Source organism: Nilaparvata lugens, chromosome X (genome assembly GCF_014356525.2).
Source record: "Nilaparvata lugens isolate BPH chromosome X, ASM1435652v1, whole genome shotgun sequence".
Taxonomy (NCBI): Eukaryota; Metazoa; Arthropoda; class Insecta; order Hemiptera; family Delphacidae; genus Nilaparvata; species Nilaparvata lugens.
Genome location: NC_052518.1, coordinates 101218402 through 101235454, shown reverse-complemented (window position 1 = coordinate 101235454; position 17053 = coordinate 101218402). Strand labels below are relative to the sequence as shown.

The 17053-nt window shown below is 37.6% G+C and overlaps 1 protein-coding gene and 1 long non-coding RNA gene across 2 annotated transcripts; both read left to right on the top strand.

The window, feature by feature from the left end:
* The first annotated feature begins 920 nt into the window (after positions 1-920).
* LOC120354870 lies at positions 921-11927 on the top strand. Its single transcript, XR_005573265.1, has 7 exons — positions 921-1093; positions 5514-5646; positions 7170-7279; positions 7704-7829; positions 8538-8647; positions 10357-10471; positions 11910-11927. It is a non-coding gene; the product is annotated as an uncharacterized LOC120354870 (long non-coding RNA).
* A 405-nt stretch (positions 11928-12332) lies between these two features.
* On the top strand, positions 12333-15182 carry LOC111049296 (serine/arginine repetitive matrix protein 2-like). Its single transcript, XM_039442161.1, has 2 exons — positions 12333-13680; positions 13771-15182. The coding sequence occupies exons 1-2, from the start codon at positions 12333-12335 to the stop codon at positions 15180-15182; spliced, it is 2760 nt and encodes a 919-aa protein (XP_039298095.1).
* Positions 15183-17053: the final 1871 nt, after the last annotated feature.

Here is a 17053-nt window from a genome sequence, read left to right as displayed (position 1 = left end):
TATGATTCCAAATACAGTTTATGTGCTTGAATAGAATAAATTATAGCAAATCTTATCCATAAAATATCGGATTAACTGAATAAAATTACATTCACATGGTTTAACCATTATAAATAGCATAGTTTATATATTATTTACTATTGTATTTTGAGGTTATGTAGAACGATTTTAGCGGTAAAAAACTTTCTTGAAAGTCTTGAATTGGCGTGCCTTACATGCTTGCATAGTTGGTTGTCAGTATTCCTGTTTTATCTTGTTTGCTTAGAAGAGAAAGAAGCAAAACGATACGGAATAAATTGAGCTGTTATAAAATTGGTTATTAATATTTAACTATTTGTTCTTATTGGAGAATTATCCTTAAAATCATACAAATGGTAATAAATAATATGTAAGTTGTGTCAGATTTCCAAAGATTCATATTGAAATGTACCGGTATCAATTTTAATGGTTAGAAAGCTGTATTATTTTGTATTGAATAATTTCATTAGTATAAAAAATTAGTAAATGAAGCTTTCATTCTATTCAGTGCACTCCTTCATTCTAGACTCATTTTCTTGTTCATTTTTTGAAAACTTTTGTATGAGTGTGCAAGACTTACGTTGTATCAACCAAAGCCGAATATCTCATGTTAAAACTAATACCTTTTTTGAGAGTCAGGTTTTCAAAAAGAACTTTCACATTTTCAATTAAAAATGAGCTTGATTGATATTGAAATGTAAATTATAATATTATTTATTCGTCTTTCTACTTGATAATTTTATTCACACAATACTCAAGTTTCAATGTTTGCTTTATGCCGGCGCTTCACTTTCTATAAATGCCTATTATAATTTTGTTTTTAATTCACAATAATTTTTCCGAGTTGGTTATCGAATGTCCAACACGAACGGTGCGCGTTTGTCTTGTCCATAACATGGACTTCCGCCTAACAATAATTATTTTCATATTGTTTGTTTGCTTTCTAGGTCGTGATATAAGTTGATAGAAAAATGAGCCTCGCAAATAGTGCTTCATAGAGGTGAATTCCATCCAGATTTCCGATCCACAAAGAAGCTCAAAATAGATGTCCAGCCGTTAATTGATACTCTAGTCGGTAAGTGATCATTCCACATATCCAATCAAATATTGGCCTAAATTCCACCATTGAACTGTTTCATATCTCCAAAGGTCTCATCCTCTCATTAGCTCTAGTGTTGATTGTAAATACTGCTTATTAGAATATAGTGAAATCCACCTTTTAATGGCAGTAGAGAAATATAGAACAGCGTTCTCCTTTTTTATGTAAATACCAGTAGCCCTTACCAAGAAAGTGAATATTCTGAGTAGATTTTTGCCCACACCTTCTTCCACTAGAATTCCCAGTGTCGCTCTGGGCCGGCTAGACTCAGTCGGCGACTGGGGTGGGCCGCAGCAGGGGACGGGAGTCTTGGTGGGGCGTCCGCCAACCACCCTCGTTCGAGTCGGGGGTTGAAACAGGGCCTTGAGCACCTTGGAGAAATGTTTCCCTCTTTTAGGTAAGAGGGGCAGTGCTTTCGCACTGCCAAACAGGGTTGGGCGTTGAGTGAGAGGAATAGGAACGATCTGGTGTCCGCCGTGAGGGGGGTCTCTGTAACGGGAGTAACGTTCCCGATTGCCACTAGATGTCCTACTGCTATTGAATTCCGATGTGGCAGGGTTTGGGGGTCTTTTAACTGATTGCTGGAGTCGGTCACCGGGTCACTAATCTCGGGCACCGGGTGTGTTCCTGGGGTCAGGATTGTGCCGCGGAGTCGAAGGAAAGGCCTTCCCTGGCCTTTCTCGAGGTCCGCCGGCTATTCGGAAGCGAATTGGCGAGTTACGGGAGCCCGCGCACCGGGCTTCACCTCTGGTCACCGCTTCCCAAATCTCGGGAACCGGTTGTCTCCCTGGGGTCAGGGACGTGTCGCGGAGTCGAGGGAAAGGCCTCCCCGGGCCTTTCTCGAGGTCCGCCGGCTATTCGAATACGAATCAGCCACCTATAGAAGTCCGCGCACGGGGCTTCACCCCTGGTCTCCGGGTCCCAAATCTCGGGCACCGGGTGTCTTCCTGGGGTCAGGAACGTGCCGCGGAGTAGAGGGAAAGGCCTCCCCTGGCCTTTCTCGAGGTCCGCCTGCTATTCGAAAGCGAATCAGCAAGCTACAGGAGCCCGCGCACCGGGCTGCACCTCTGAATCACCAAGTCCCAATTCTCGGTCACCGGAAGACTTCCTGGGGTCAGGATCGTGCGCGGAGTTGAAGGAAAGGCCTCCCCTGGCCTTTCTCGAGGTCCTTCTGCTATTCGAAGACGAATCAGCAAGCTACAGGAGCCCGCGTACCGGACTTCGCCTCTGGTCACCGGGTCCCAATTCCCGGGCACCGGGTGTCTTCCTGGGGTCAGGATCGTGCGCGGAGTCGAGGAAAGGCTTTCCCTAGCCTTCCTCGAGGTCCTCCTGCTATTCGGAAGCGAATGGGCAAGCTACAGGAGCCCGCGCGCCTGTCTTCACCTCTGATCACCAAGTCCCAATTCTCGGTCACCGGGTGTCTTCCTGGGGTCAGGATCGTGCGCGGAGTCGAAGGAAAGGCTTTCCCTAGCCTTCCTCGAGGTCCTCCTGCTATTCGGAAGTAAATCGGCAAGCCCGCGCGCCTGTCTTCGCCTCTGGTCACCGGGTCCCAATTCCCGGGCACCGGGTGGCTTCCTGGGGTCAGGATCGTGCGCGGAGTTGGAGGAAAGGCTTTCCCTAGCCTTCCTCGAGGCCTTTCACGAGCCTCCCTCTGTGGCCGAGAGGGAGGGGAGTAAGGATGCGCAGCACTGCTGAGCGGTAGCCCAGCGGCTGTGCTGCTCGTTGGACTCTGCGATTTCATCAGAGATAACCAATCGTCTTAGAACAAGCCCTAAACTCAATTCCCCTCACTAGTTACGATATACATCGTGACAATATTGGGTTACCTTTTTTAACTTACATAGGCCTAATCAACACTAAACATACCGTACTAAAACATGATCACTAAACATAATCTCAAATAATATGTGAGCTCACTTACCCAACGTATTTGCAGTTTGCACCCCCACCCAGAATCTATTACTACTACTAACACCTACTCTAGTACATGGGTTTCCCATAGTTGAATGGGTTAATTTCCAATAGAATTAAATTCCATATTTTTTACAGACCTATTGTATTGTATTTTAGATATTTTGTACTTTTTATGTTTTAATTGCTTGTTTGTATTTTTTTAAAGGAAATACATTTATTTATTATTAACTTTTGCCATTCAATCAATCTGTTTATTCAAGTCATACATGAATGCGTCATCTACATTAAACAACACTTACAATTCTGAAAACATTCAACCAAGAAAGATAGAAAGAAACACAACAAAACAATAACTAATAAAGGCAGGGACACATATAGCCGCTCCGAGCCCGCGCCGAGGTACGGACGAGCTAAGCCCGCGACACAATGATGGTGGTAGAAGAACACACATATCCGTGCGACAGCCGAGCGGCAGTGTCTCAGTTTTATAGTGCTACTGTGGTCTGATTTCTGAATGTGTTAAACTATTGTTAATAACATAACACTATTAAAGCTTGTTACATCTGATTTAAATTTATATTTTTCAATTTTAAACTAATTACCTGTAGACGATGAGAATCATAGTGCTGGTATATATTTCGGTGCATGACAATACCACAATCAGTCATGTATCGGAAATATATATCAGCAATAAAATTGTTATTTTCTGCCTCATGTAATCTAAACGTAATTATACTCTGTCCAAACAGGCATGAGCTCTGAAGGATAAGGCCGACCCTCCTACTTCTCATACACACAAGCGCAGTCTCTTTTGTGTGTCTGCCTACCTGTATACTACGTAGTATACATAGTAATATCAATGGCACAGGTAGGCCGGGCGTGTGTGCCTGCGCGTGGGGGAGCGAGGGTCAGCTTAATCTTTCAGCGCTCATGGCAGTTTGGAGACACACTATAATATTTAATTTAAAATTTAAGACACAGTCACGGGTTCCTTCTTTTATACTTTTTGTTGTTTATTTTATTATTTATTATATTATGTCTTATTTGGTTCTACTTTAACTTTTGATTCAACTTATTTTTCCGTGCAACCATATTTCTCATCACTTTCATCGTACAAAACTGGAAAATTCCGTAAGTTTTTCACTCTCTATGTTAAACAAGTCCGCACTGTCACCGTCAAAACTAAACTGAACTAGTCGGTGACGGCGCGGGCACGGCTCGAGCAACAAACACGTTGACGGTGCTGACGCGGTGCGGTAGTATGTGTCCCTACACGTTTAAAAGTATTTGTTTTCTCACTCGCCGTAGTACGTCCGACACTCGGCCGTACCGCGGCGCGGGCTCGGTGCGGTTTTGTGTGTCCCGGCCATAACAACCAAGGTAACTTGAGTATCCCTAGTTCCCCCGATAAAATTCTCCAAAACTGTACGTTTTTAACTGTATTAGGTAATTTTTCAAATCGATTTTAAACCTTCGTCTAGCTTCTGATGCTACTCGTTGGGAGATACGTCATTTTCAATGCTTCCACTTGTTGCCAATCACATTAAGGATGTTCGGTACACTTTTTTTATCATTCAAATTGGATAATCTTTTTCAATATAACTGTTAAGATCATGATAAGAGTGAGAAAAAGTGGCAACTGAAATTTTTAAGTGGTCTAATAAGCGAGTTATGGGTTGTTGAAAGTGCTAACTCCGTTTTCTTACCAGATCATAAACGGTTTCGAATTTTCCATTGGAGTTTTTTTAATACATTCAGTATATCATTGGCTTTGTTCTAATATGCGTTTTTCGCGATTTATGCCAAAATAAACAAGTTATCGAATTTACAAAAAATGCTACTTTTTTATTTATAAACTATATGGGGAATAAAATGTTTTAGTTTAAAAACATACATTTTTTGAATTTTTAAGAGAAGTTCTGTTAATATAGTCGAAACCGTTCATGATCTGGGAAGAAAACGGAGTTAGCACTTTCAAGGACCCATAACTCGCTTATTAGACCACTTAAAAATATTTCAGTTGCCACTTTTTCTCACTCTTATAATGATCTTAACAATTATATTGAAAAATATGATCTAATTTAAATAATAAAAAGTGTACCTAACAGCCTTAATGAATAAATTCAAATTAAGTCGGATTTTATTCCCAACAAATGCACCTTACAATAGGCTAACTACCTTCTTAGGAACGCTTTTTATGATGTAGACGAACTCTTGTTAAAAATGATTATACATTTTCAAATTTAATGAATTTTAGAATGTAATTCAATGATTTTATTTGATGACTTATATTTTCTGTATTTTCAACTGTAGGCTATACATTGTTTTGCTATACTTTTGTTAAAAATAAAGTATTATTATTATAAATATTTAAAGAAATCATGATCATGGGAATATTGTAAGGTCAAGATCGAAGTTGAAGCTATTTATTTTTCAGACTTTCAGCAAACAATTATTTTCAAATTGCTCTATTTCTTTCCAGGTCTGCATATTATATGTTAATAGAAGAATGCGTCTCTCAAATAGTTCTTCATAGAGGCGGATGTGATCCAGATCTTCGAGCCACAAAGAGGTTCCAAATAGATGTCCAGCCATTAATTGATACTCTAGTCTCGGTAAGGGATCATACCACATATCCAATCAAATATAAGTTTTACCATTAAAACCGATTCTTATCTCCAGAGGTCCATATCATCCTCTCATATGATAATTGAGCTCTATATATTCAAAATCAGCATTCATTTTTAAACAGTTAGAAGAGAAAGAAGGAATAGAAAAAAATTAAGGTTTTTTATTGTAAATAGTGCTGCTACGTGTTGCCATTCACAGTATTTTTTAATAAAACTTGAAAATGGGTTTAAAACGAAACTAGTTGAATAAAAACACACATATGTTGTCAAATTCTACATAGTTTTACAGTAGTACAGGACCATGGTTTCGTGACCACATAGGGCACATTTTCAAGCTGACTTTCATGAATAAAACTGTGTGGAATTTGACAACATATGTGTGTTTTTATTTAATCATGAAACGGTTCTACAATATTGACAGTGACTCAGTCGAATTTTTACGAAACTAGTTGTTTTTGTATCATTATTAAAAAAGTGTTTTAAAAAAGGTAAAAAATTCTTTATTAGGCGGAGTTAGTCCTTTCTACCACTCAACCTCAACATAACAAATGCAATTGAATAAATAATACAGTGTAACTAAATTGTGTAAGGTGCTAGTAGTCCAGGCAATCAATGCTCAAAAAAGGGTATAGAGGGAAAAGTTGGGAAGACAATTTTTGACCCCGTAGTTCTGTTTAGGGTAGTAAGGAGGTAAACATATCAAAAGTCCCCAACCCTACCCCCTGTGCTAAGAAGGTGGGGGTGGTTCGAAGGTACCATTTTTTGGTTTCTCGCATGAAACTCAAAAACTATGTATCTTAAGGACTTGACTGTCATATAACAAATTAAATCTTACATAATTTCCTGCAATATTCATTCTGCAACTTTTTTATATCTCCTCCAGTTTTTGAGATATCCGCTCTTGAAGGTGTGACATTTTTGAAAAAACACGTTCGCCATAAATTTTTCTCTATTTTTGTTCTTATATCTTATTAAAAATCAACGGGAAAAATCCATGCTGATTATGAGCTTATAAGGCATTAAATTCTCTTCAATTTGATGTATACTTTCACAATTTTACGAATTTCCCTACACCTCTTGCTGCAGCTTTAGTATTGAGTGGTCCATTTTTGCAACAATAGACCAATTGACAAACCAATGTCACACCTTCAAGAGCGGATATCTCAAAACTGGAGGAGATATAAAAAAAGTTGTAGAATGAATATTGCAGGAAATTATGTAAGCTTTAATTTGTTATATGACAGTCAAGTCCTTAAGATACATAGTCTTTGAGTTTTATGCGAGAAACCAAAAAATGGTACCTTTGAACCACCCCCATCCCCTTAGCACAGGGGGTAGGGGTGGGGACTTTTGATATGTTTACCTCCTTACTACCTTCTGACCCCTAAACAGAACTGCGGGGTCAAAAATAGTCTTTCCAGCTTTTCCTTCTATAACCTTTCCTTGACTGGACTATATGGGATTGGTTATTAACCAATTATTTTAATATTGTTTTTTTTAATTTACAGGACTGCATATTATAAGTTGATGCGTCTCTCAAATAGTACAAAGATTCACCAAAGAAGATCCACAAAGAGGTTCCAAATATATGTCCAGTCGTTAATTGATACTCTAGTCGGTAAGGAATTATTTCTTATATAACCAATCAAATTTACATCTCACCATTGAACTATTTCATAACTTCAAATGTCTCATTCTCCTATTAGACCTAGTGTTGATTGTAAATACTGCTTATTAGAATACAGTGAGATCTACCTTATAATCTCAGTAGAGAAAGATAGGAGAACAACGTTGTCTCTTTTTTATGTAAATACTAGTAGCCCTTACCGATTAAATATGTTCAATCCTGCCACCTGTTTTCATTCACATTAATGAATGAATTCGAATAAAGTCTGGTTTTATTCCCAACAAATTTAGCTTACAATATAAAAATATCATGATAATGTGAATATTTTACGGCCAAGATAGAATTTACTTATTTTCACCATAACATAGACTTTCAAAAAACTATAATATTTTTATATTGCTTTCTTGCTTTCCAGTACTGCATATTATACGTTGATAGAAGAATTCGTCTCTTAAATAGTACTTCATAGAGGCGGTAGCGATCCAGATTTCCGAGCCAAAAAGAAGTTCCTAATAGATGTCCAGACGTTAGACTCTAGTCGGTAAGAGATCATTTCTTATATCCAATTAAATATAAGTTCCATTATTAAACGGTCTCAGATCTCCTGAGGTCTCATCCTCTCTTATGATAATTTAGCTCTATATAATCAAAATCAGCAGTCATTTTTAAGAAGTTATAAGAGCAAGAAGGAATAGCAAAAAAATTAAGGTTTCTTTATAAATAGTGCTTATATATAATGACACTGTCAGATGATGTTGGCACAGTAGTTGTGTGTGTGTGTGTGTTCTGTAATGACTTGACAACAAATAAAATAAAGTGCTCTTATAATAACATTGCTTTGTGCTTATTTATAAATTACTACATGGCTGCCACGTGTTGCCATACACAATATTATAAAAAAACTTAAAAATTGATTGAACTTATTGTTTTTGTACTATTATTTAAAAAAGTTTTTCTAAAAGGGTACTATGGGATTTGTTTTTAACTAATTATAATATAATAATAATATCCAGCTTTTATTCTTTATTCTTTATTGATACATACAATAAGTAAATCATCAAAATGATTGGGAGAGAAGAAATAAGGTAACCTTGTGCTATTCCTCTCCCAAATTTAGCTGATAAGGTTACACATGGTCCGAAATAGGTCAAGTCTTATAGTTGTTCACTTCACAAAATTTTCAGTCCTCAATTATTTTTACAAAGTATATTTTTTAAAATTATTTCCATATTGTTTGTTTGATTTCCAGGAGTGCATATTATAAGTTGATGCGTCTCTCAAATAGTACAAAGATTTACCAAAGAAGATCCACAAAGATGTTCCAAATAGATGTCCAGTCGTTACTTGATACTCTAGTCGGTAAGGAATCATTTCTTATATCCAATTAAATATAAGTTTCATTATCAAACGGTCTCAGATCTCATTATTTCATAATGATAATTGAAAGATAACAAAGAGTGCTATAAGAGTGCTGGCAAGTCTCAAACAAAGAGAGACATGTCGAGATGCCTTCCGTCATCTGGGCATCTACATCATGGGAGTCATCACCCATGTTAGCCGACTAAATCTCCAGAGAGGCCCAGATGTACATAAATACGTCACTCGGCAGGCAGACCACTATGTACTCCCAAGGCACAGGCCCGCAATCTTCGAAGAGAAAAAACATTTCCATCTGTAGACTGGCCGGCCGCTATGGCTTTGTATAAAATGAGCGCTGCTATCCAGAGATTGTCAGTTTGGTGTAAGAGAAATTATTCCTGACCGACAATTAGGAGGTACTGCGTTCGATTCCCGGGCTGACAAATAATTTTTGTATAGTAGCGCTCATCGGAAATTCCATCTAGCTGTTTACCCTGTTGTCAATATTTGCAGTAGCAGAAGTCTTCGGGGTGATTTACAGCATTTAATTGGGATTTTTGTTTAATAATAATTATTCATTAATTAGCATTTGAACAAATACAACTTCCAATTTATTTCCACCTTCCTGACCGAGAATTAGGAGGTACTGGGTTCGATTCCCGGGCTGACAAATAATTTTTGTATAGTAGCGCTCATCGAAATTCCTTCTAGCTGTTTACCCTGTTGTCAATATTTGCAGTAGCAGAAGTCTTCGGGGTGATTTACAGCATTTAATTGGGATTTTTGTTTAATAATAATTATTCATTAATTAGCATTTGAACAAATGCAACTTCCAATTTATTTCCACCTTCGAAGAGGGCAGAACCTTCATACGTGGGCAGAAAATCACCTACCGGAGGCTATAAAGAGGCTGGATTGTGTGACATTGAAAAAATACTTAGTGAGTTTCTCAAAGGGAGGCCCATGTACGAACTATGTGAACTTCTTGAAACAACACACTCAGACTGGCAGTGAAAAAATATAATTGTGAATACAAAAAAAATGTATTATATATATTTGTTTATTATTGACAATAATTACGGTACTATTCTTGAAGAATATGTAATAAATAATTTTGACAAAAAAAATTGAGTTCTATAACATCAAAATCAGCATGCATTTTTTTCATTCATTTTTAAAAAGTTATAAGTGCAAGAATAGCAAAAAAATGGAAGCAAACGTGATTTTTTAAAATGTTACCTTCAAGGGCAGATATCTCAATAACTTTAGAAGACTTAGTAAAAGTTGTGAGATGAATATTGTAGGAAATCATGTAAGATTATATTTTGTATAGAATAGTCATGTCTGTAAGATGCATAGTTTCCAAAATATGTGCCAGAAACCAAAAAAATTGAACCTTTACCCTTAGCACAAGGGGTGGGTTCTTTTGATATGTTTACTACCCTAAACAGAACTGCGGGGTCAAAAATTGTATTCCAAATTATTCCCCCTATACCCTTGTTTGAGCATTCATTGCCTATCCTATTTTAAGTTTTGCCTTTAAACCGTGCCCTATCCGTCTCGCTTGTGATTTGCCAATCACATTATATTAAGAAAACTTGAAAATAGATTGAAAATACGAAATTATTTGTTTTTGTATTTTATTAAAAAAAGGTTACTCTGGGATCTGTTTCAACTAATTATTTTCATATTGTCTGTTTGCTTTCTAGGACTGAATATTATAAGTTGATGCATCCCTCAAATAATATTTCATGGAGGCAGATTCGATCCAGATTTCCGAGCCACAATGAGGTTCCAAATAGATGTTAATTGATGCTCTAGTCGGTAAGGAATCATTTCTTATATCCAATCAAATATAAGTTTCACCATTGAAGTGTTTCATATCTCCTGAGATCTCATCCTCTCATATAATTGAACTTTATAAGATCGAAATCAGCATGCATCATTTTATCAACCGTGATGTCAATCAAAATTCCTAAACTAATAATACTAACTTCATAGCAACTGTTATCACAAATATTATTAATTACGCATATGAATAAAATTGAACAAAAATCATGAAGTGTAAACTTTACCTATTTTTGGACAATTCTTATCCAAATTTGGGAAAGGAACAGTTTTGGGCTTTAAGGCTGTGCAAAGGCTAAAAATAAACTTTCTACTCGTGATATTTTTCAATTTGTATATCATCAAGCTATCAAAATGAAAAAGTTCTCTCAGGAAAACATTTTTTCCGATCATTACTTTTTGAGATATGAGCGCCTGAAGTTTGAATTTTTGGGACTGAACATTTCAAATTTGGTAAGAGATATAATTCCATGAGATTCAGAGGATGAATTCTTCATGGTATTGTTGATCTAGTTAAACAAAAATTTTCTGAAAATATCAATTTTTGAAAATATTTTATTCAATTTACCAAAAATAACTCAACTAAAAGTTATTTTTGGTTATTTTTAGTAAATTGAATAACTATCATAAAAATTGGTATTTTCAGAAAACTTTTGTTTTACTAGATCAACAATACCATGAAGAAACTATCCTCTAAACCTAAAAATTTAATCTTTAGGCGCTCATATCTCAAAAAATAATGATCAGAAAAAAAATTTTCCAGTGAAAACTTTTTCATTTTGATAGCTTGATGATATACAAATCGAAAATCTTTGAAAAATATCACAAGTAGAAAGTTTATCTTTAGCCTTTGCACAGCCTTAAGCCTGTCGCTCCTCTCCCAATCATTCATAATTGAGAATGATATTGTATCTATCAATTTATAAATAAATAAATATGTTACAGACATACAATAGACAGGCAGACAGTCATTAAAAGAAGCGAATTATTTAAAAAATTCTAAATTCAGCTGTATATTGTTCAGCTGAAATCATGTGTCAGCACATAAAGGACAGTCTGTGTGATAGCTCCCAAATTACATCAACTGTTATAAATGAATATAAAAATTGTGGAAATTATTGCATGCATTTAATCCAGCTGACTAAATGATAAATCACAAAAACAATTCTTATATCCTGAAAAAGGACAAAGGAGTTGATGTGAGTTGTGAGTTAATTTCGTTGACCAATGAATCTATAAGAAGGTTCCAAGAGTATGAGTTCAACATTTGTGAAGTTGATTGATCAAATCGTTTAAAGTTATTATAGAACATACGGACAGACTTACAGACACACAACGTTTTTTATTTATTTTCATCATAATATGGACTTCCGCTTCACAATTATTATTTTCATATTGTTTGTTTGCTTTCCAGGACTGCATCAACCTGTTCTCTCATCAATCAAAACATTACTTTACATAGTAATTCATTATGGATTCCCAGAAACCGGAAAATAATGTTTCACATAGCAAGACAGTGACCAAACCTTATGGGAAAATAGTGCTGTCACTGAATAATTGTATACTACCTGAATCCAAGCTATCGCTCACTCCATCGAAATTAGATGGATTTGACTCAGAAACTGAAACTGATCTTAGAATTCTCGGATGTGAAATGATTCAAACTGGTGGAATACTATTGAGATTACCTCAGGTTGCAATGGCAACTGGTCAAGTCCTTTTTCAAAGATTTTATTATTCAAAGTCTTTTATGCGTTACCCCATGGAAACCACTGCTATGGCTTGCTTGTTTCTTGCTTCAAAAGTTGAGGAAAATCCTAGACGAATAAGGGACGTAATGAATGTGTTCCATCACATTAAACAAATCAAGAGTCAAAAAACTATCCAGCCGATGCAAATAAATGACCACTACATCATCTTGGAAAAACAAGTCATCATGACTGAGAGCAGAGTTCTGAAACAGCTTGGATTCTGTGTGCATGTCAAGCACCCTCATAAGATTATTGTTGTGTACCTGCAAGTATTAGGATACGAAAAGCATCAACCGATTATGCAGCTGTCATGGAACTACATGAACGACTCTCTGAGAAGTGACGTGTTTATGAGATACGACCCAGAAACGGTGGCGTGTGCATGCATCTACCTGTCAGCCCGCAAGCTGCGCATCCCCTTGCCGAAGCAGCCGCCCTGGTTTGGCCTGTTTGGTATTTCCGAAGCCCACATTGTCGATGTGTGCAAACGAATTCTACGGCTCTACCAACGGGCAAAGGTGAATGCTGAGGAATTAGAGAAGAAAGTGGAAGAACTTAAAAAAAATTATCAGGAAGCCAAACTAAAAGCCTGTGGACAGATCTCGGGAAGCAATGCTCCCAACTCAGGAGCTAGTAACAACCATCAGGAAGCCAGACTAAAAGCTTGTGGACAGATCTTGGGAAGCAATGCTCCCAACTCAGGAGCTAGTAACAACCATCAGGAAGCCAGACTAAAAGCTTGTGGACAGATCTCGGGAAGCAATGCTCCCAACTCAGGAGCTAGTAACAACCATCAGGAAGCCAGACTAAAAGCTTGTGGACAGATCTCGGGAAGCAATGCTCCCAACTCAGGAGCTAGTAACAACCATCAGGAAGCCAGACTAAAAGCTTGTGGACAGATCTCGGGAAACAATGTTCCCAACTCAGGAGCTAGTAACAACCATCAGGAAGCCAGACTAAAAGCTTGTGGACAGATCTCGGGAAGCAATGCTCCCAACTCAGGAGCTAGGAACAACCATCGGGAAGCCAGACTAGTAGCTTGTGGACAGATCTCGAGAAGCAATGCTCCCAACTCAGGAGCTAGGAACAACCATCAGGAAGCCAGACTAAAAGCTTGTGGACAGATCTTTGGAAACAATGCTCCCAACTCAGGAGCTAGGAACAATCATCAGGAAGCCAGACTAAAAGCTTGTGGACAGATCTCGAGAAGCAATGCTCCCAACTCAGGAGCTAGGAACAACCATCAGGAAGCCAAACTAAAAGCTTGTGGACAGATCTCGAGAAGCAATGCTCCCAACTCAGGAGCTAGGAACAACCATCAGGAAGCCAAACTAAAAGCTTGTGGACAGATCTCGAGAAGCAATGCTCCCAACTCAGGAGCTAGGAACAACCATCAGGAAGCCAGACTGAAAGCTTGTGGACAGATCTCGAGAAGCAATGCTCCCAACTCAGGAGCTAGGAACAACCATCAGGAAGCCAACTAAAAGCTTGTGGACAGATCTCGGAAGCAATGCTCCCACTCAGGAGCTAGGAACAACCATCAGGAAGCCAGACTAAAAGCTTGTGGACAGATCTCGAGAAGCAATGCTCCCAACTCAGAAGCTAGGAACAACCATCAGGAAGCCAGACTAGTAGCTTGTGGACAGATCTCGAGAAGCAATGCTCCCAACTCAGGAGCCTTTCCCTCGGCTTGGAACCATGTTGAAAAGCACCAAAGAAGTAGATGGTCAAGGTTACCAAGATCTCATTCACCTCAGTTGAAGTTCAGATCACATTTAAAGTCAAGAAATCGTTTGCTCAAGCATAATCGATCAAATAAGCACAGCCGAACACGATCCCGGTCCGGAACCCGGTCAAGGTCATTAAGATCTCATTCGCCTCAATACAAGTTCCGATCACGTTCAACGTCAAGAAATCGTTTGCTCAAGCATAATCGATCAAATAAGCACAGCCGAACACGATCCCGGTCCGGAACCCGGTCAAGGTCATTAAGATCTCATTCGCCTCAATACAAGTTCCGATCACGTTCAACGTCAAGAAATCGTTTGCTCAAGCATAATCGATCAAATAAGCACAGCCGAACACGATCCCGGTCCGGAACCCGGTCAAGGTCATTAAGATCTCATTCGCCTCAATACAAGTTCCGATCACGTTCAACGTCAAGAAATCGTTTGCTCAAGCATAATCGATCAAATAAGCACAGCCGAACACGATCCCGGTCCGGAACCCGGTCAAGGTCATTAAGATCTCATTCGCCTCAATACAAGTTCCGATCACGTTCAACGTCAAGAAATCGTTTGCTCAAGCATAATCGATCAAATAAGCACAGCCGAACACGATCCCGGTCCGGAACCCGGTCAAGGTCATTAAGATCTCATTCGCCTCAATACAAGTTCCGATCACGTTCAACGTCAAGAAATCGTTTGCTCAAGCATTCCCGGTCTCGATCCCGTTCCTGGGTCGGATCCCTTTCCCGGTCCCGATCCCGTTCCCGCTCTGTAGAAAGAAGGCTTGAGAAATCACATAAGTTGAAACGTTCTAGTCACACGTCTAGTCCTTCGCCCACCTACAAGTCACGTTCAAGGTACCGATCTCGCTCTCGTAGTCCCAGAGTCCATAACAAGTACAAGAGTGATAATAACAATAACGAAAAATGCTTGACGCAATCATCGCGTTTAATGCGCAGAGACTCGTATGAAACTAGTGGCGATATAGAACGCAGCTGGCATTGCTTGGGAAATCACACAAGTTATGACGTCCCAGTCACACCTCTAGTCTTTTGCCCACCTACTCACTCATATGGTCTATGGACAAATCACGTTCAAGGTACCAATCACGGTCACATAGTCCCAGTGTCTATGACAAGTATTACAGAAACTCCTATGGAACAAGCAGGGAAAGAATATTCAGCAGATAGTAATTGGGCGATGCATTAGTTTGTGGTATGATTATATTCATTTCCTTGTTTTCAAATGGAAAGATCTTTTATAAAAAAAAAAAAATCAAAAATCAATTTATTTCCATGAAGAACAAAAAATACAAAATATTCATTTTTTACATTATACTTGGAATTTACACTGCAAGGTCTTGGGACCCGTGCGCAGTGTAAGAGTGTTGTATTTTCATTAAGTAAAATTACTAACAAATTTTTTTAATCGTACTGTATTTGCTATGTTTTGATTTAAACTAGAAGAATATGAAAAACTGTAAAAAATAAAAGAGAAAAAGACAGAAAGAACTGATAGATAAAGAAAGAGAAAAAGACAGAACGAACTGATAGACAAAGAAAGAGAAAAAGACAGAAAGAGCTGATAGATAAAGAAAGAAACTGAAAGTTTAAAAACTAATATAACTGATCGAAACGCCATTGTTAAAGATAAGTTAAGTTAAGAAATTTTCTGTATAGAGAAATAATAATATTGAGATACAGTAGAAAAAAGGGAAAATATAGAAAAAAGTGACATAATAGATTTATTTTTCATCCAAAATGTATTTTGATCCTCCATATTCAAGCATTCACTCAGAAAAGGCGATCTGTAATATTAGATTCTTTGATCCATTTTTCCATTTCAACAATGAGCTTGTTATTGATGCTATTTGTTATAAAGTGATTTGTTATAAGAATATCAAGAAACTTTTACAAGGATTATAAAGAAATTTAAACTATAATTTCTTCAAAATATTTAAGTCTGATATCACTTATCAAGAAACGGACAACTACATTGTTTTTTCCTGATCGTTGTTACCTACATGTTTCTCTTATAACTTAGTTACCGCATTTAATAAGTGCCTTCTTTTTGCGCCATCCTATTTATTTTAATAGATCATAAAATTTTTTATAGATATAGATAAGATTTTTATAGAATATAAAAAAATGAACGCAAAAATACACACAACTTCTCTCACTAAGCACAGATGTAAAGATGGCGTCCGTTTAGACGCACACATTCCTCGAGCCAAGCTGAGCGAAGAGGGCTTCTTTCAATGGCGACTCCTACACGTTCAATGTTATCAGGTGTGCGCACAGGTTTCGGTCTCACTGTTTTCTTCCTTGTTGACGCAGCAGTCTCTTCAAAGTTCTCAACCCACTTTTTAATCGCACATGCAGACGACACCGGCATATTGAAACGTCTGCGGAATCCTCGCCGTGCTAACTGGTATGAACTACTGTTTTGAAATTCTTTGACAGCGTACGCACGATGCTGTGGAGTCCAGGCCGTCCTGCGCTCCATTGTGACTAAATGATATTTCGCTCCAAACGTAACTAACGCTATCCCCTCCACCTCCATCCAACTCAGCTTGGTTCGCGCGATTTTGTAAATCGCTCGTTAATATGCCTCACCTTATAATTTTTTTATATTCTATAAAAATGTATTCATGTTTCTCTTAGAACTTAGTTACCGCATTTAATAAGTGCCTTCTTTTTGTGCCATCCTATTTATTTTAATAGATCTAAATTGAATAATTATTCACAAAAGTAACATATCTTTGTATTGTAGTAATAAATGTTAACTGATATTATCAAGTCATCGAACTTATTTCCAATTTTATATAATGCAGTAGCTAGAATTTCTTGTCAATAAAACTATGTTTGGCAGATTAAAAAAAAAAAATCATAATACCAAAGTACAGAACTACGAATATGGTGGTGGTTATCGAATATGGTGGTTACTTACAAATATAGATTGTGATTGAATTACAACTATTAAATTAAAGAACCCAAAGAACATTTATTTGGAGGATTGTGTGATTCAATTCTTCAGGATTATATAAAAAATTCGGGGTTCATTTTTTATAATTAGTCATG